The sequence below is a fragment of the Oreochromis niloticus genome, linkage group LG13 (genome assembly GCF_001858045.2).
Source record: "Oreochromis niloticus isolate F11D_XX linkage group LG13, O_niloticus_UMD_NMBU, whole genome shotgun sequence".
Lineage (NCBI taxonomy): Eukaryota > Metazoa > Chordata > Actinopteri > Cichliformes > Cichlidae > Oreochromis > Oreochromis niloticus.
In genome coordinates this window covers 12,443,475-12,464,721 of record NC_031978.2, presented here as the reverse complement: position 1 = coordinate 12,464,721, position 21,247 = coordinate 12,443,475, and the positions used below count along the sequence as shown (strand labels likewise).

Sequence of the window (21,247 nt, the reverse complement as noted above, 5' to 3'; positions counted from 1 at the left end):
CACTTAGCACTGTGCACTGCGTCTGATAGCAGTTAAATCTAAGCAAGTTCTGAAAAAAGGGCATAGATTCCTTTAAAAAACAACATTTAGTCCTATTTTCTCGGAATAACATAAGCATGTGCATTGAAAGGTTTGTTTGTTGCTGTAAGAAGACAGTGATCAGTACGTGATCAGTACAATTATTAACAGGACATCTTGGAAACTATAATAATAAAAACAATCCTACATAATTTAATGAACTGGGCTGCAGACTAATGCCTCAGAGTCCTTCTCAAGTGGAAAAAATACCAGCTGAATCTCTATGGATCTGTGATGCAAATCTTTCTTATGAACTTGTTTTTGTTTTTTTTGTTTTAATTTGATATTTACTCTTAAGCTTATTTAATGTTTGGTTCTGATTTATTTGCCCTTTTATTGTGCACTTTCTGAAAACCCTTGATTGCTGTAATACTTTGTATGACTAAGAACATGTTGCATCACTTTGTTTTGACAGTAAAAAAAATGAATGGTAGCACAATCATTAGTATAGTTCTAATATAAAGAGTCTGGTCTAAATAGGAAGGGGGGAGGACTGAAATGGACTTACAGCCTTGGAATGATTATTACCTCAGCCCGGGCTCTGTGAATGGACTCAGATACTGAATTTGAGTGAGTGAATTTCTGGCTTACATCACCATCACATGTGTCTTATTCCAAGAGTGATAAAATCAATCACCCTACATACATTTTGCTTTTTGGATTATACAGTTTTTTGTACTTAGAATGGAGAAAGAGCAAAATGCAACAACTGGAATAATAAAAACAGAATAACAAGCCTTGACAAATAAAAAGAAACTGAAAAATCAGTATTTGCACAATATTCAAGGATTAAATTAGTTTGTTTTGTTTTTTTTGTGAGAGGCCCAACTTATTATTATCCCGAACTTTAACTTACTGGCTAAACAAATGATGATTATCAATTAATAACTGGGAAAATAAAGCATATTTTTAAGGAAAATATTAATGTCTGACCATGTATGATTTCTTTTGTCGATGTCAATTAGAAATCAGCAGCTGCTATTTATGTGAATAACTGAGAAATAACCACAAATAATGTTTTTACATTTTCTGCTCCCTATAGTTTTCTTCTATTTTTTATTATTGGTACTTTGGGAGCTTTAAACATGTAAAAGTATTCCTTTACTGGTATGTACTGTCACTGGGCACCTCTGTAGTTACACCATGCTAGTGTTGGGCTGGACTGTCTTTTGCCTTCAGAACTTCCTTAATTCTTCATGTCATAGATTCAACGAGGTACTGGAAATACTCTTAATACTCTATCTATCTATGCATGCCAAATTCTGGCTCTACTATTAAAATGTTACCGCAGAAATTGAGACACATAAGTCCAGGCAACATCTCTCCAATCGTCTTTTGTCCAGTTTTGGAGCTTGTACAAACTGTAGCCTCAGTTTTAGTTTTGTTGCAGACAGGAAGGACATCTGATGTGTTCATCTCCTGCTGCAGTCCATCTGCTTCAAGGTTTGACATGTTGTGTGTTCAGAGATGCTCTTCTGCATACTTTGGTTGTAACAAGTGTTTATTTGAATTATTGTTACCATCCAATCACCTTCACCCAGTCTGCCATTCTCCTCTGACCTCTGCCATCAGAAAGGTATTTCCATCTAGAGAACTGCTGATCACTGGTTATTCTCTCTTTTTGGACCATTCTCAGCAAACTGTAGAGAATGCCCTGTGGGAATATCCAATTAAATTAAATTAACAGTATCTGAAATACTCCGACCACCCTGCCTGACACTAACAACCATCACATGTTCAGAGTATCTCTTTCTTTCTTCCCCTACTGATGTTTAACATGTCTACACGTCTAAATGAACGGAGTTGCTGTGAAGTGATTGACTCCTCTGTATCAATGAAAAGCTCAGCAGGTATACCTAATGAAATGACCAGTAATTGCGTATACACTCTATTCTCTATTATTATTTAAATATTCTCTATATTCTCTTCCATTACTTCTCCACTTTAATTTATTTTTTAAATCACTCCCCGCTCTTATTAGAGCCAATAAATGGAGGTCATATGTACTTTCACTCCCTGTGAAATTAGCTGTTATGTTAGTTGGCAGTGTTAAAGACCTTGTGGTGTAAATGTAGTATTAATAGAGATGAAATCAGGCAACACAATAAGACATGCATTAAAAGGACATGACATAGAAGTCTTCCATACGTTTTCTCAGATGTGCCTTACGTTTCCTATGATGTGCTGCAGGCTTGCTAAAAACTCGACGGGAAATACCCTTTGTGTTTGTCTATGTCCAGAGTCTCTCTGTGTTATAAATGCATGTTTTACATAGGAACCACCCCCTACTTGGGACCAAAAGCAGCCTAATCAATCTTACACCTAATACCAGGCTAATTCTCTCCTTCTTTAACAGCGATATGGTCACCACAGGGAGGACAGAGACAGATGTAGCTGCTCCACAGTCATTACTAAGTGCAGGTAACTCTGACAGACCTGCCGAGGAGCATCCTGAAAAATCAACCCTTCTTTTGGATTTCCTATAATCTTGACTCAGTTGTCTTTTATGCTCTTCTTGTTATAATAAAAAGACAAGATAATTTCATAGAAGCTTTTGTTTGCAGATAGTCTTCCCACTGTCCGTCCTCCCCCACAGAATCAATACCTGGCTTCCTTTAGGATACACACAGTTATGAGTAGCTATTGTGTAAAACACACCCTAAATGGCATACACAGAGGCATACACATAACATATCACAAACCTTTAAAATGATGCTTAGGGTTAGAAAAAACTCTTTTTCCCCATGAAAGGCTTAAGCAGAATTATTTTTGTTGCTGGCCTTTTGCAGCCTTTTTATTTTACAACTCATCCCAAGAAAGACATGAATATCTGCACAAATGCTGAAATGTTTCACTCAAATCCACAAATGTAAACCTTGTGGCGATAATACAAGAACGTGCCTAAACCTTCTTGTAACTCTGGAAATCATATATGTCATAAATGTTACCAAACTACATTAAAATAAGGTAAAGACATTTGACTTTAAGCCGAAAATGCCAGCATCACAAATGAGGTAGTTCTCCTTTCCCTCATTTTTAAGTCTTCATTTATGGTAGTGTTAGAGCAGGACCAGAAAATTCATCTGGGCAGATATTCATTAGCTGGATTGGATTGAATTTTGAGATTTAGATATTCAATTTTTAGATTCATAGAAATGCAATTTCAGCTTGAGTGTCCCTCTCAATTAAACCAGTATTCTTGACCAAGTGCAGGCTCACCTCAGTTCACCCCAGCTTTGCCAAATTAGTGATCTTGCTGTTAGATTTTCTTTTCAAAAGAGAACCCAGTGACAAATGCATTGACATCTTGGATAAACTGTTGTCAGTACTATGCCACAAGTGTGAGGTTTTACTCTTTCTCACACTACTCTGTGGATCTACTCTGTTGCACAAGTGGCAGCACCTGTGATGTCTGCACACGCACAGTGTTGTTCTCGTGATTTGTTACCGAGATAAAGGGTGTGCAGTGTGTGAGAGGGGCAAAAAAGAAATGCAAAAATGCAATCTATTGCTACTCTCTCTCTCTCGCTCAAAGTGGTCACTAAACGTAAAATAATGGAACCACCATGATCTTTATTTTATGTTCATGGCCATTTTGTCAAAGGTGTGGCAGATATAAAATCAGTAAGCCTGACGATGATGTCATAGTCTGCACACCTATGCCGTGAAGTCCTGGTGGCTAAAGTCTTGAATATTTGCTGTTAATCACTGTCCTTTTAATCCTTGAAATGCAAGTTTAAGTCAGTTTTCTCTCTCTCACACACACAGACACTCTCACACAATATTAATCCAATATGTGTTTGAGCAGTAAAAAGGTACCATTTAGTAATCACATCTTTTAAGTAGCTTATTGAGCAGGTGTGTGGTAGGTAAGCATGTTAAGATAGATTATCATCTAAGAATAGCATGATTGACTTCAGTTTTTCCTTTCTGCTTAATGGTGTCTAAAAATAAACAGGTATGTTTACAGTAATAACCAAAAAAATTTAAAGTCAGGGCAAAAATTCAACCCATAACTGCAAACTTAGTGAAAAACCAAAGCTACCTTCAGCTGCTCCTTTATTCACAAGAGGACACCACAGCAGTTAGCACCCCATGTTCTCATTTGGCAACGTTTTTTATGTCGGATGCTCCAAATAACCCCAAAGGGACTTGTGTCTCTTCCTTGGATTAAACTGGGAAGCTTTTGCTTGTTAAGTGAATGTGTAAACCACTAGACTACTGAGACACATGACTTTAGTTAAATTAATATATAAATGCAGACAAAAGTCAACAGGGGCAGTCATCTTTGCATGAAAGTTTCATTTTGAATGTAATCGGTTTGAAAAGAATGCACAAAAGGCTGCACAGTCCCTGATGGCAAAGTCTCGCTTTGCTATCAAAAAGTTTGTTTTTCAGTGGAAGAGATTAATTTTCATGGCCTTTACATGAACTGGATCTGTTTGGCCCTTCTCAAAAAAAAAAAAGCAAAAAAAAGCTGAAGTATCAGATACTCTTCAGTATTGTCAAAGAGCATGACTTAAATCAGCAAAAGTAGGACAGGCTGAAAGAAATAAAACAGCATAAGATATAAAAACTGCTCCTGAATAAAAATATAAAAATGAGACTAAAAAAAGAAGAAAAACAACAAGAGCAAAGCTGAAAGGATCTTGTGGGTAGCAATAAGCTGTTATAGGATTATCATACAATTTTGCTTTCTTCTATTTATCTGACCGCACAAAAGGCAAAAAACACAAGGATGTTTCACGGTTGTAAAACAGTGTTGTCCAGCTTCTCTTAGAGCTATAGCAGTATAAGAAGGTTATCTCTGTTATTTGTGAAAGAAATTATGGAATATGATCTCTCAGGACTGAGAATCAAATTATATGCAGAAAATGTACAATGACAAATGTAACCAGAAGAGGTGAAGCTGTAAAAGTTGTTTACATAATGTGCTTTTTATGCGACTGATGCATTGGTGGAGACTGGAATGAATTGGCTCCCCTGAAACGCTTCATTACACTGAGCTATATATTTTACCCCTGAGGTCAGGGAAGCCACTTGTTTAAGCTGTAATAAAGCACAAATCTCACCCTGTACACTTCTAATGTAAAGTAAGGTGTCAGTCTTACTTACAGAAATAAAGAGATTATAGTATTTTATAATAGTATTTCTGAGTAAGTGGATAGCATAGTGGTGATATATGTGAAGCAAGAAGGTGCTGGCTACACTGGCCACCTGGGACCCTTTTTTGTGGAGTTTGAATGTGATCAGAGGTGGGTTTTCTCCAGCTGTGGCATTTAATTGATCCTGGATTGGCACTAAGAGGTCCAAAGTGTGCCAAGCAAGTATCCACACCATTACACCAACCGCATCTGAATCAAGGCAGTATGGATCCATGCTGTCATGCTGTCTACGCCAAATTCCGACCCTTCATTTGAATGCTGCAGCAGAAATTCAGACTCTTCAGTTCAATTTTGGTGAGTCTGTGAAAACTCAGTTTCCTGTTCTTAGCTGACCGATGACACCCGGTGTGGTCTTCTGCTGCTCTGGCTTCATAAAAACGATAGAGGAGGTGGCTGGTATCCAGAAATCCTACCAGTGGCTGGACAAAGCTGGACTGAAAGACAGCACAGAGGCACTAATCATGGCAGCACAAGAACAAGCTCTGAGCACAAGATCCATAGAGGCTGGGGTCTATCACACCAGGCAAGACCCCAGGTGCAGGCTGTGTAAAGATGCCCCTGAGGCAATCCAGCACATAACAGCAGGGTGTAAGATGCTAGCAGGCAGGGCATACATGGAACGCCATAACCAAGTGGCCGGCATAGTATACAGAAACATCTGTGCCGAATATGGCCTGGAAGTGCCGAGGTCAAAATGGGAGACGCCCCCAAGGGTGGTGGAGAATGACCGAGCTAAGATCCTGTGGGACTTCCAGATACAGACGGACAAAATGGTGGTGGCTAACCAACCGGACATAGTGGTGGTAGACAAACAGGAGAAGACGGCCGTAGTGATCGATGTAGCGGTTCCGAATGACAGCAATATCAGGAAGAAGGAACACGAGAAGCTAGAGAAATACCAAGGGCTCAGAGAAGAGCTCGAGAGGATGTGGAGGGTGAAGGTAACGGTGGTCCCCGTGGTAATCGGAGCACTAGGTGCGGTGACTCCCAAGCTAGGCGAGTGGCTCCAGCAGATCCCGGGAACAACATCGGAGATCTCTGTCCAGAAGAGCGCAGTCCTGGGAACAGCTAAGATGCTGCACAGGACCCTCAAGCTCCCAGGCCTCTGGTAGAGGACCCGAGCTTGAAGGATAAACTGCCCGCAGGGGCGTGCTGGGTGTTTTATTCACACTGTTACAGTGATGCATGATCAAAGTGGTCAACACAGAGCTACAATAAAAAGAGAGAAGCTAACACTGATCATGTGATCTGAGCTCCTGTGCTGTGAGGAGTTTCTATATTTCATTTTTGCAGTTCCATCACTGATTTGACAGAATTTCACACTGCTGTCATGAAACGAAAATGTTATATAATATAGCCTGGTATAAGAGGCAAAAAAATATATAATAAATAAGACGAAATGTAGATCCTTTACTAACAGCACTAACAACCACCTGATACCTCGTAGCTCAGCCCCAGGTTTATGCATTTACTAACCTTTTCTATATCATTTAATAATAAAAATCATCTGATAACTCAAAGTTCAAAGAAAGTATCTGACTTTTCTGCCTACAGAAAGTCTTTCAGAAAGTGAAATATTTTCAAACCTAAACATAAATCAGTATTTATCATGAGCATTTAAGTCCACTGGCTGAATCAAGTAAGTGCAATGGACCGGTGACATCTAATTAAATGTTTTTAACTTTTTACTTTTCACTGCTTGCCCAGATTATGATTAGTTAAGCAAATTCAACTATCACTACATTGCACATTTCACACTGACTGCTTTTTGATTGGGATAAGGTACTGAGTAAATCAGCCAAATAAACATGAACACGACTGAATATGGACACGAAGCAATATTATTAAAAAGTTTGTAGAACAGTTGATGCTCAGTTCTGTTTAACCTTTTTTTCAGACCATAATGTACACATATATATGTACACATATATGTGTACATATATATGTGTACATACTAGTGCTGTCAGCATTAATATCATTAAAATGACGTTAGCGAGTTAGTGTCAATTGCCCTGTGCGTGGGGGTGGGCGGTGCTAATGCGTTAACGAGCTAACGTGTTGACGCCGTGCAGCCCCACGCACGGGGGGATCCGCACTAACTCGCTAACGGAGATTTACCGCGTTAATGCGGTTATGGCATTAACGTCATTTTAACAAGATTGAGGCTAACATGTACACATATATCTGTACATCACATTAATGAAAAGATGTATTGAACAAAAGCACACTGCAGCTTAAGAAAAGACATGGATGCAGACAAAACACAAGCGATACAACCAAATTAAAGAATAAGCTGCAAATATTCATAACACATCCTAAATGCATAATAGTATAACAAGTGTCACGGATATCAACTGAAATGTTCCTTATGTTCATATCCTAGTCAGCATAATGTACTATACATTTAGACAGAGGTGATCGTGGCTCAAGAGTTGGGAGTTCGCCTTGTAATCGGAAGGTTACCGGTTCGAGCCCCGGCTCGGACAGTCTCGGTCGTTGTGTCTTTGGGCAAGACACTTCACCCGTTGCCTACTGGTGGTGGTCAGAGGGCCCGGTGGCGCCAGTGTCCGGCAGCCTCGCCTCTGTCAGTGCGCCCCAGGGTGGCTGTGGCTACAACGTAGCTTGCCATCACCAGTGTGTGAATGGGTGAATGACTGGATATGTAAAGCGCTTTGGGGTCCTTAGGGACTAGAAAAGCGCTATATAAATACAGGCCATTTATTAACTTTAGAATCCTGTATAAATTGTTGTTACCTGAAATTCAAAGTACATTCTCTCACAAAACTAAAACTGGAAAAAGTCCTAATCAACAAGTTTACCTGAAAGGACAAGTTTAATTGTGGTCACTGGTTAATTACATCAGTGCTACTTTGGTATTGGCTAAAATCTACCTATGAAAACCAACCTCTCAGCATCCACTGTCAGTAGTTCTTGTTTTATATGTCAATATTTTGACAATTTGATAGTTTTCTGGCTTCTTATTTTCATAAAAAAATATCTTCTTTAATTTATTATTCTATTGGTACCAATGCTAAAAAATTATCCCAGAATTCCTACTGAAATGTAACTCAAATCAACATATGTAAGAGCTCAACATTCACTGAATGCCTAGACAGAATAACAGACAGCACTTTTCTTTTCAGACAGTTGTGTCAGTCACTGTTGCACTGCTTTAAAACAGACACCACGGGTATTTGGACTGTTCTGTGATGAGGATCCTAATTAGCCGCTACATTCCTTAATTAAATGAGTTCAGAGCTAAATAGTGTAACACAAGCACACATGTCAGTGGTGCTGACTTTGTAGTGTCTAATTTAGCAGACTTAAAAAAGGCTACTTTGTTAGAACAGCTTCTTGATGAGCCAAGTCTTCTTCATGTGATATGCATACCACAATGTGCAAAATTCTGAGTTATTTTGGATGTTCTGATTTTTATCCAATACACAACACCATGTGTGACGTGTCTGACTGGTCCTAAATTTTATTCTGCAGCAGGAGAAAGAGGCCAAGTAACAAGCCAGTGCTAAAAACCTATCTTTAGTGACTGGATGGACAGTGTCCTGCAACAGATGGCATGGCCTCCAAAGAGCCCTGGTATGAACATCACTGAGTCAGTCCCAGATTACATGTAGAGACAGAAGCAACTGAGACAGCCTGAATCCACAAAAGGACTATGGAAAGTTTTCCAAGGTGTTTACCCATATGGAAAAGAAATAGTAAAAACCTATATGATTTACTCATGAAAGTGGCCACTTTCTCATTACTTTCATATATTGTTTTAGTAAGTATCCAAAACTTCCAAGTTTCATTATATAATTTTTCAAGGGATATTATATCTGTTTTCACTCTTGTATGCTTTTCATACACGTTTCACACAAGACAGATACAAACTTTATAAGATTTATATATATATCTTTTCCATATGGGTAGAACAACTTACTTGCCAAGTACAAAAACCCCCAAATAAACCCAAACAAACTGTACTTATGAGAATTAGCACTGTTTCAAGGAAAACCACAGGCAAGTAAGAATCTGATTGGGAATTTTCTTTCTGTTTACTTTTGTTTGCATATCTACAGAAAAGCCAGCATGATATGTGGCATTATTTTTGTCTCTTTCCTTTTACTGAAAACAGTTATTTGAACACCGCTTTAGGTTACCTCTGTCTAAATGTATAGTACATTATGCTGACTAGGATATGAACATTAGTCAGTAAATCGATGTGTTGTGAACCAGGGCAAAATAAAGCCTTAACATTTCCCAAACTGCACATGAATCTATTAAAGTATGATTATTGGAAATGAGACACACAAAGAATGGCTTTGCTGGATAGAAAGACAGACAGTTAGTTAGAGAAATTAAGCTATCCACTCTATATAGCTAACAAAACACATGGCAGTCAGTCAAGCTCATTATAAAAAGGACAGTTAGCACTGGTTACCACAGATAGGCAGCAAGCAAGAGACAAAGAAAGATCTATAGCAAAACAGATGGTCAGACACATGCTGGCCTCATGAGACAGACATATAGAGAGCTAGTTAGTCAGATAGACAGCTAGTCAGAAAGAAAAACAAGATTCAGACAGCAAGACAGCTTGTCAAAATGAAGCACGGACAGGTTTTCTTCTGTAGTGGACTTTCATTGATCCAACTCAATGCTGAGAGTGCATTTCTGCAAAGAGTAACAATGTCAGAAAGAAATCCAAGGACAGAGCTTTGTAAACGTAAGCCAACATGTCAAACACATGGAGGACTGTGCTAAAGTGACCAAGTTACGGTTGGGAACTTGCCTGGGGCCCTGGTATTCTGATGGCTTGCTTTACTATACACTATATCAACTTTAGCTCAGTTGTTTCCAGTACTGGAAAAATAAAACAGATTTATACTGCCTTCTGGACTCCACTCTTTGCAGAACTAAAAAGATTAGCCAGCAGAGACAAAGTCTCATCTGATGAATGGCAATGCAGCAATAGGCTTTATATACCCACTTCATTCTCCTACCCTTCCACTGCCTTGCCAATCACTCCTTGATCCACAGTGCATTTCCCAAATGTGGGTCAAGAAAGGTCTGGTTCACAGGGAACTCATAGTGAAAATAATTAAACAGAAATGAAGAACATTTGAGAATATATAAAGTACTGTTGGGACACATCCCCACAGATGACAGCACCACAAATGAGCCAATTAAGCTTGTTTCTTCATGACAATACTGCTAAAACTGAATGCAGCAGTGAGATCTCCTTATTTTTTTTCCCTCCTGAACTTTTGATTTATTTTTTAACAGTCTTGAAGTACAGTATGTGTTTGTGTGGGAGTGATGATGTTCCTTCAACTTACTTCTCACTTGGTCTATTCTTTTTGGCACATGATTTCTCAGCGTTAATACGGCTTTACTGCAGCAGCAGCCTGATCTTCATCTCAGAAGATAGTTATAGGACATTTACATTTAAATGAAAGCGGTGAAACCATCTTACATACAAATGTCATGTTTATGAGATATATTTGTTGTTAAGGTCCTCTTGTTTGTGCCAACTCACCGTAGTCGCTCTCGTAAAAGATGATGAACTTCTGCCAGTGCAGTTCAGAGACAAGAGTGAGCAGGACGTCGCTGATTCGAACAGGTGGACGTGCAGCCAGTGTGTAGCTCTCTCCGTCTGGGCTCGGGTTGAGCTGACAGGCAGTACGGGGTGCGCCATCCCCATTTCTTTGAATGAAGAGGTGGGGGATGTGCATTGCATCTGTCAGAGACTGCAGGGCACTTGCAGCTGCACAACCCGTAGATGTAACCAGCGCGAGGATCCCTTGGTTCATCAGCTCGCATGCTGGACAGAAGACAAAAAACAAAACAAAACAGACTTTGTGAATACGTAAAGAAAGAACACAGGAAGAAAGTAAAGGCAAAGCGCTAAGAAACATTATAAAGGGGAAAATTAGATTAGAAGAAGAAAAGGAATAAGATATGAAAACATAATCAATTCCGACATGGATTTAATTTTAAAATAACATCTTTTTTTCCACTTGGTCTTAAAAAAACTAAGACGCTATATCCTACTTAAGATTATTTCTGACCCTTAGTTGAGAAATGATCACTAAAAGTGGGAGGTTCGCCCTAAAGTTATAATATAATGTGTAGCTTAGAGATTGTGGAAGATGAGGTCGGTGAGTGAGTGTATCTTCTAATCCTTGTCCACAGACAAAAAGGGAAAGCGCTTGCTAACGGAAACTGCTACTTGAAAACAGCAGAGAGCTACCTGAGACAGTGGGGTGCTTATCAAAAGAGAAGTGGTGGCTAAGTGGGAAGAATCTGGCATGAATAAAAATCAGGAATATTTTAAGATGTAATGATGCCTCATGTGAGTCCCAGCTTGATATTGTCCTACATATCCTTCACTCTTGCTCTTGGTTTTATGTGTAATGGTGGTGAAAATCTGTAAACAAGCAGGGATTAGGACTGCAGACACATGCTTGTGATGTCTGTGGTGGTTTTAAAGTCCCTACATCTTTATTTACACGTGCAATTTGGGGGGAAAAATCTATTTTTGATCCTCTTAGGGAAGGTCACCACATCCAGCGGAACAAAATGACACATATCTTTCAAAGATGAGGTACTCGCTGAGATACTTTTATATCATAAAATAACTGACTACATTTAACCCTTTAAAGTGTGAACCATGAAATAATTGGCAGAAAATTATATTTTTTTGAAAACAGTGCTTATTGAACCTTCTTACAGATAAAAAATATTTATTTATTTTTATTAATATTTAATTATTATTATATTTGCATCACATTTGCTAAACCTATGTAAATGTATTGCATTATGCCATTTTCACAAGTCCTAAGACTCGTTCTGACCCCATATCAGTTTCTCATCTTATATTCCTGTCATGTTTCTAAGATGAAAAAGTGTTAACCCTTTAATGTTGACCTAACCCTTCCCCCGGAGTATACTCCCGTTTTCCCTTCGGTTATGAGATGCAAAACAGAGAAAAACACAATCACCACAAAAGAGAAAGTGATAGGAATACAAATGCAAAACAGCTTAAATGAAGAATATTGAATTTGCATTTAATTTCAAGCTCTATCTCTGTTATGTGCTGCATAATCATCTACTACAGGGATCGTCTAATTTTGCATGTGACATGGGACAGTCTATGGCAAATGCTGCTTTTAAAATTCAACTCACTGTCTCTCGCACAGCAGGACTTTTATAATTGCACAAACAGCTGAGCATAATGTACAAAACAGCAATTAAATGTTCTCTCACTGAATTTCATAATACTTCCTAATTATATGGTCTACTTCAGTGTCTACAGAATCTGGCACAAAGGAATAATGATGCGGTCTAATACCAAATTATATCATTCAAACCCCTTCATAATAAGTACACAAACATATCATAAACATAAAAGTAAGATACCATGATATTAAAACCTTTGTGCAAAAGTGAAAAAAAGAGGAAGGTTTTTGTGATGAAAATGAATGAGACCACAGGTCTGAGAAGAAGTGGTGAGGCGAGATGATACTGAATGGAGACATACTGGGAGAGGACTGTGGATGTGTGTGTGAGAAAGTATGGCAGAAGAGCTGGACTATTAATGTGACAAATGGCGATTTCATCTGCTGACTGCATGCACATGACTACATTAGGGCACTGTAAATCACGACTAGAGGAAGTATGAGGAAACTAAATAACATACTAAATAGGAGACGGAATGAAGGAATATCAGGCATCTGAGGTAGACAGGCATGCACTGTATTCGTGGTTGTTGTGGTTTAAGTAAAATAAGAAAAAAAGAATAAGAACAGAAATGCAAGAGAATTAGGAAAGGGGTGCGGATGTAGTGGAGAGATTATTTGTAGTTTTTTGCATGAATGCTCAGGGGAATTCAAGAAAATGTTCCTCAGGCCAGAAAGTGTCTTACAGTTTGTACATGAGTGGGAGAGACAGACAGACAGTCATACGTGCAAGCCAAGCTGTGCAAAAGGGCATTTGGCAAATTTTCTGTAGAGCACCATGAAATACCTTTATGTTGCCCAAGTCATGTCAGCAGCAGTGATCAAATCTAGTACATGCTTCAACTTGGATACAACATCTAAATGTGTCTGCTGGCAACAACAATATGTATTGAACTACACACTGGAAACAGTCTGTTCCCAAGAGTTACTGATTCTCTTTTAACAAGTTTCACTCTCAGGTGCAGCCTACTCACTACAAACTTTACAGGGTTGGGAAGGGTGTAATATTGGCTTGAATTCCAGCTTCCTGTGCCATTAAGATACTTGTAACAGACCTGGATCAGTTTGTCCATCGACAGAACGTGTCATAAATGAATTCTAAGTGGAATTGATGAGTTTGGGACTGTCCATTTCAGATTTTGGTGAATACAGAAAGGAAGAAATGCATAGTTTGCACATTTCATTAATTACCAAGGGCCAGCCATTTTTTAAAATGAAGGCAAGGGCAGGAAGTCTAAAGTTCCAAAGGGCTTATGAGTAATAAAACACATTTCTGCGAGTATTAAGCAGTAGCATAATAAACTGAGTATAAATAAACTACTGGTTGCACAAATGACTTCTCTAATGTAAGGCAGCACAGAAGGAAATGATAATAAAAAAACACCAAAAAGGAGCAAACATCACAAAAACTTTCGGATCTGGTATACTTTAACCCAATCTGCAAACCTTTATCTGCAAACAAAACAAATTTCCCACCTGTGGGACTAATAAAGGTCATCTTTGTCTTTATCTTTTATCTTTATTTTTATTTGAAGCGTGAGATTCAAAGCTCAAAAGCAGAGCTTTACAAGGAAAGCACTGGCTGATTTTAGGATATCAGTGAAAGGTGACTCCCGAGGAGTTACATGGAATTAAAATGAGCACCTTTCATTTTAATGTTTCACACTGTGTGGCTGAAATACAAGTACTGAGCCAGGTTAGAATTGGGAATTTTGCTTTATCATCACATCTGAGAAAACATGACTATCCCAAAAATGTTAAACGTGCAATTTATTGACTGATTATAAATCTGTATTTTGTGCTTCATGTATAGTGTAATTGTTTACCTAATGTTCTATCAGCTGTCATGCAGTGAATCGTCACCTTCATTTGTACTATAGGATCAGGACAGAGTCACCTCGCCTAACCTCTGTCTTTCAGGTGCTTTTAGCAGGCTGTGGCTAAAGTGTCTTCAGCCATTTTGGCTTCGTAATGGACACCCCAGGCCCATTATACAGCAGACAGCCAACTGACAGGAGGGAGGAGTACTCTATAGTCATTGGCAAGGATGATAATGGTGGAATAATGACTCTTAAATGTTCCCCCTGAAGTCGACAGAGGCCATCCTTCATTTCCTGCAAGCTATCTGACAACCAGAATCAGCATACAACAGCAGTCTTATTCATGTGTCATATAAAAAACCCTCACTTTTCCAGAATAACACATGCAAAATACTCTAAATTTACATGGTTGATTAACGTTTACTTTAACTAATTAGAAGAATCTATAAACTGCAAATTAAGGCACAGGATGCTACAAAGTAACAGAGCTCAAATAGGGAAGCAAAAGTTACTGTATTTGGAAAGAGAGATTCAGTAATCTATCATGGCCACGGTGGAGAATTCGTCATTTTCTTCTATTAGTAACAATATGGTTGATCGATGGACAACGAATTCAGTAGGTGTATGAATTTTTAAACACTTTTAATCAAAGCTGCATATCTTTAAAAGGTTGATAAAGCTCTCATCACAATAAAATGCATTCCCCCCCCCCGAGCTGTCGGCAAATTACTTGAACAAATCAGGAAAGGGCTTCGGATAGAGTCAGGAATACCTTTCATTTTCATGTGTTCATAATTGATACTTCTGCAAAGAACATCTGGCATGTGGATTAGGACTGATCAGCAAAAGCACATGGCATTTCTCTGCTCAAGTCCTCGCCTCATCCGACCAGTTCAGTTGTGTGCAGATGGGCCACGGAGCGAGAAAATTATCATCAAGACACCAGACTGAAAAAAGACACCGCAATCTGTTTTCCCACGAAAACGGGATGTCATCAGTGTCTCGCCCTCATTTTACCAATGTAATATGAAGGGATGAAACAAACCACCACACCACTGCCTTGGTGAATATTGCATAAATTGGGCCTGTCTCAGTGATTTCACAGCCTAAATAAGACAGTCTCATTTAGTTTGCTCTGACTCAGAGCCCGATCCTAGGATTCAAAGGAGAGAATCACCACTGAGATAAGTGCTGCTGTGTTGTCAACACAACTCTTCCCTACAGTGACAGTGGTGTAACTCTGATCTAATTGAGACAGCTTGTAATACAAGATTCAGTATAAAATGTTTTATCTTCATTTATGCTGGGAGAGTTTATATTAATCTGGGATTATTTGACAGAGTATTAAGGTGCAATAACGCTCTTTGCTGTTTTCATAATAAGCACACAGCTATTTATTCTGAATATTAAAATCATGACATTTCAGTATTACCTTGAATGTAATTAAAACCGATTTTAGGAATAATTGATTTAACAAATTTTCAACAAAGAAAATACCACAGCTTGAATATTCTTTTGATTTTTTGCTTTAAATAATAATTTAAACCCACCATATGTTTACATTCAAACTTCTACTTGGATCATACTCAACTCCGTCAGCACACTACACTGATTACTATATGAAGTGCTCGGATTGAAATGCTCTGCTGCTGAATTAGTCATTGATGGTTTTGGAACACAGTGGACTTTTTTTATGTATTAGCTGGTGGATAATTCGCAAGAGCTTTAAAAGGTCCATATTGTGCACAGCTAAGAAGAGACTGGATGTTTTGTGTCATTTCTTATAAATGGGCCCTTCCACACTGCTTTTGGCAGCTTCCCACAACATAATAGGACTTCACCACACAGAAGGGACAAATGGGAGAGATCAGTATATGGCAGCTGGACCAAGACTCCATTCGACAAATAAATGTACAGCAACATTGCACCTGCAGTAGGTATGAACCATTTCTAAATCAAGCTCTCTCCTTCACTCTCTCAATCTCATCTTGTGCTCTCTTTTGGGAAGATAAACATCCATGGCCCTTTCCTAGTACCTGCTCTCATCTGTCAGACTACGATAAGGGTACATATACCCTGTCAATACTATTGATGCTAAGACTGCCCATGTCATCTAAACTGTGATGGAGTATTTCACTTCAGTAAATTATACCCTCCAGATAAGTGACAGACAGAATAGCAGAAATAAGCTTAGTACAGTGAAAACTGCTTATATTCAGGGGGTGGATTCAATAACAGAAAGACCTACAGCTCAGCAGAATGCAATGATAAATATTATCTTTGTGAATTTTGAACTTTAATGTACAATTCGTGTTTGTCCACTGGGGTCAGGAAAACCTCACAATATAATTCAGTTCAATGCGATATCATTACAGCCTACAGCCTCAGAAATTAATTGAGACTCACTAACAGAGTCTCAACATACATTTAAGCTATAGGCTTTACTGACATTGCATTTATTGGGAGTCTTTTGTATTAAAATTAGATTTCAGATAGGTTCTGGTGTTTGAAACACATTTAAGTGCATGCAGTCATCATTTCCTGTTAACCTTTTTCTGAAATCTCTCTTATAATGCTGCCTAAAAAGCATTACAGTACATCTCCATGTCAATGTGCCCACTTCTACATATGATGCATGCTATAAAAGCACGTTGGTTTTTAATAGTTTAATAGTTATAATTAAAAAAACGTTTCTACTAGTCAATTTTTCTTTACTTTTTCAGCAAAGCCAGTTGTTGCCATTACTTTGTGAATTTCTAATAGCTAAAATGCCTTTGCTGACTTGTAAATAATTCAGTGTGATGGTGGCAGTGTTGCAGTACAAATAATGACACATAGCTGGCATCTTTTAGAGTATTTTAAATCATGCTACACTAGTTCCTGTTAGTCCTATCAGGCACATTGTTTGAGGGATCAGGAGTCTGTACCTGCACATTCACTTTTCCAAACTGTGTGCATTAAAACCACCACAGTGATTGCATTGCACCAATTACATGCACCATGCGTAGACCGGCCTCAGAGCTCACAGAGAAACGGGGTGTTCCTTTGTTCTGTGCAAAATCTATAGATTATATGTAACAATCACTGTTGCATCTTCCAAAAGCATGCAAATGGAGTTATTATTTCCTTTTCTCTCTTTGTGTTCTAACTGCTGCTTTGTGTTCTGAACTGAATAAGCGGCAATCAATCACAAAATCTACATTTTGTTGAAAATGATAATGGTTTGTGTGTTTAGAATGAGGCCCAGCGTGTACTTTAGTACTTTCATGTCTCATCCTCTGGGTTTCCATGTTAAATATGCTTTTGAGAGCTGGATCTTATTATTTATGACATCAGAGCTGACAAAAGAAGATAGCTGCTGTGCCTTGTGAAATTTATGCTCGGGGATATTTTTTGGCTGCTGGTACCCAGGGGATGTGAAAGGAAAAGAAATATAGTGTACTCTGCAGGCTGCGAGAAGAGCTTGACCCAAAGGAACCCACTCCCTGTACATTTTGTAAACAAGGTAAACAAACATATAGAAAAACTTGAAGGCACACCCAATGTACATTTGTCAAAAACTGCTGAGTCACTGATTACTCGCCATTCCGACAGTGAAGCAGATGCTGCCAGACAATGATGAAAACAACAACACCAGAATGTGATACAACTAGCTGCCATGTCTTCTGGCATCAGTTTCAACTGTTGAGCAATCAGCAGTGACTTAACCCTTTTCCCTGAAGCAGTGAGCTTTTGATGTACTTCACAGAGCAGACATGTGTGTGGAGTCTGAGGCAGTAACATTAAAGACAGTGATTCTACTTCTAAGATTCACTTGATGTCTGTAAGAACAAGAGGACAAACGGCAATCTGAAAATGTGTATATATTAATCCATTTAAATGAATCCCCACCACTCTGTTTCTTTGGTATCTCTTAAGTCCCTTATTTTTTTCAGAATGCTTTTGACTCTCTGTCGCTTGTTCTTCCATCAGCTTAGCACAGCCGCTGTAGCTTCCAGGGCTAATATGGTCAGTCTAATGCACATAACAGTCTTTTGCGTGTGCAATGACGTGTGTGTGTGTGTGTGTGTGTACGTGCATGTTTTCTTGTTTTTCCTCTCTTCTCTTTTTACGCTTGTCTGATTAGCCTTCTTGGAATTAACATGCGGCCATGCCTGTTGGGACAAGGTGCTTCATTGGCAGCAGCGTGCTGAATGTTGAATCAGGTGAATAGCAAACCTAGTTTTTATGTGGTAAACATGTGTTTGGGTTTTGTGATGATTGGTTTGGATGGCGTTATCAAGAAAGATTGGCTAACACTTTCAGAGGATAATCATGACTCATTCACCACAGGGATAGACTGAGTGGAATTAGGAAACATCTCACGCACTCTCTTGGTAATGTGTCATTTGCTCTGATATCATCTCTTTCTTTGTCTCTCTCTGTCTGTACTTTTCTGGTCTCCTTTTCTTTCTCCCTGTCTGCAGATCTCTCTTAGCCCTTTTTTCTTTGTCATCTGATCTCTGTGGGTTTGCTTCGCATGTGCCCTGTTAATGTCACCCTGCATGTTGCTTATCACAACCTGCCGCTGTCTGTTCAAGCCCATCTGCATCTCAAACAATACCTTAAACATGCAAGATAAATAATGAATTAGCATAAGTTCAATTAAGGATGCTATCTTTCTTTGTGCGACAGTAGCAGAATGTGAGACTCTCAGTCCGTGGATTAAAAAAACAAAACAAAAACATAGCTACATTAAAATGAGCAAACTTTAAATATGCTCAACAACTGTGGTCAAATAACTGGCAGCTCTTTAGGAACTAATAATAAAGTCAATCTGCAAAACAGATGATTGCATTAGAAATTATAAATAGATTTATTTTTTAAATTTTTTTATGAAAAGCAAGGCCAAAAGGAAATTGCAGTGTAGAGACTGAACTTCAACCTTTTCTGCTCAGCTTTGTATTTTCTTGTCTTCCTGACTGTGATAACATGTGGTTTATATTATAATAGTGTAGAGAGGTTTGAGGGCTCCAGAGTACAACCCTCTTAAGTTCCCTGTGGCATCTCACAGATACAAGTTTTTAAGCTCTTTTGGCAATTCTGAGTTCACTTTATAAGTCAACTTAATCTGTCTGCAGCAGCTAATGGTTCAGTAGCAATAGCGGACCATTAGGAGCTGCTACAGTTAGATGTGGTTGGGTACATCTATGGGTAGATATGAATCTCTATAGTCTGGAATGAATCCCAGCAAAATGTTGAAAAGGGGTAAAAGACAGTTGTTCTCATTTGTTGTTGCCACTTATACTGTAAAGCTCCAGCTTCAAACTCCCTCTAAACACTTGCTGTTCATTTTTTAATGATCTTAATATGATCATTTAAAACCACCTACCTACTGTTCAAATCTTTGATTTGTGCAGGGAAGCCATGAAAGATACCATAAAATGAACTGACACAGTTTCTTTTAGACACTGGTTAAACTGAAAGACTGCACCAAGGCCAAGCATAATTCATATAAGGATTATTTTGTGATTTATGCAGAACTGTTGTAGCAGACTCCAATAAGCTTAGATTACTCTAGAAAACCCAAATAGATTCCATTTAAGTCTTAAATGACAGCATGCTGTTAACACTGTTTTGTGTTAAACCTGGTGCTTTCAATTATTAGCATTGCAGGCATTATTACCTCCTTTTGTACTGGGATGCACGTAGCCCAAACATCCCATATGAATAGGGAGCAGAAGCATTTTGAGAGATAAAGATGTGTGCTCATGGTTTCTACATGTACTCTGCACTGTGTTTTGGCACAACTTACTAGCACAAGTTCATTCGTGTTGGTCACTGCCCTTCAGTACCTTTTCTGTGAAAAATAGCATCTTAGATCAATGCTGTGCAATACTGACTCAACTAGTTCTTGCACCATTTATGTTACATTTTCTCAGCAAAACTTTAAGTTTTAGGTTTCTTTTACTGTAAAGAAATATCCTCGATACCTTAGGAAAAGGTATCCCTATTCCAATTTACATTATATTCCCTCTTTCAGTGGCTTACACATTGCTAGTGTTGAAGTGTGTTAGCCTACCATCTCCACTAAAGCTCATGTTGGCACATAAGATCACAGCCACCTGTTCCCACAGCTTGAACAAAGCTGGACATGTGTTCATATGCAAGCCTGATGGCAGATAGGTGTTCACCTACTTTGCAAAGTAATTCACCGAAATCCACTCCCGCCATTATCTAAGACCTGAGTCAGAGGGAGAAACAGCCTTCTTCCTACGTGTTAAATCAACTTGATGGGCTCACGATGTTGATTCATCCTGCTGAGCTGAGCAATACACAAATTAAATGTCAGGCAGTTAAAAGACACAAGAACTGTGTAATTAAGTTTTGGCATTAGTATGGGATATTAAAATTCTTCTTTTTTATGCTAAAAAATTGAAGTCACAAATTTACTGTTGAGTGTTTTAACATGACACATCTAAATTAAAAAATGTAGTCGATCAATATGGCTGAAAGGGGCCACAACTGGGGTATGAGTGGTTGGTTGAAACACTGGCTGAACTCAGAGACTGAACAGTACTTAACCACCTGTGGATTCGAGCCAAACCTCTGTGTCCCTAGAGAAAACGACTTATACATTCTTCTCACAAGATGAATAACATAGAAATCTGGGAACCACATATTAAAGACACACGTGTTTGATCTGCATGCACTAGTAAAAGCAATGCCACTCTGAAAGCTCCTGTCAATTTTACGTCCTGAATCTGTTCAAATGATCTTTAACATTACTTCCTTTCACCACAGCAAACCCTGTAAATACTATAGGCAGTCATTTTTAAAGAAGTAATCATTAATGAAATTGCAATTAACACAAGCTGGGTCTTAAGATGAGGGTAATGGTGTGAACAACAGTAAACAAACAGCAGCAGCTGTTACATGCGCACAATTTTTTATTCAGATTAAAATC

The 21,247-nt window shown here is 38.6% G+C and overlaps 1 protein-coding gene across 3 annotated transcripts in view; it reads right to left on the bottom strand.

Annotated features, from left to right (window-relative positions):
* Positions 1 to 21,247, bottom strand: part of grid1a (glutamate receptor, ionotropic, delta 1a) — a 259,377-nt gene that overhangs the window by 88,655 nt on the left and 149,475 nt on the right. For all 3 annotated transcript variants that reach the window (XM_005474294.3, XM_025897629.1, XM_005474295.3), the window contains exon 3: positions 10,780 to 11,064. In XM_005474294.3, coding sequence (XP_005474351.1) covers positions 10,780 to 11,064 — 285 coding nt within the window. The remainder of the gene's footprint in view (positions 1 to 10,779; positions 11,065 to 21,247) is intronic.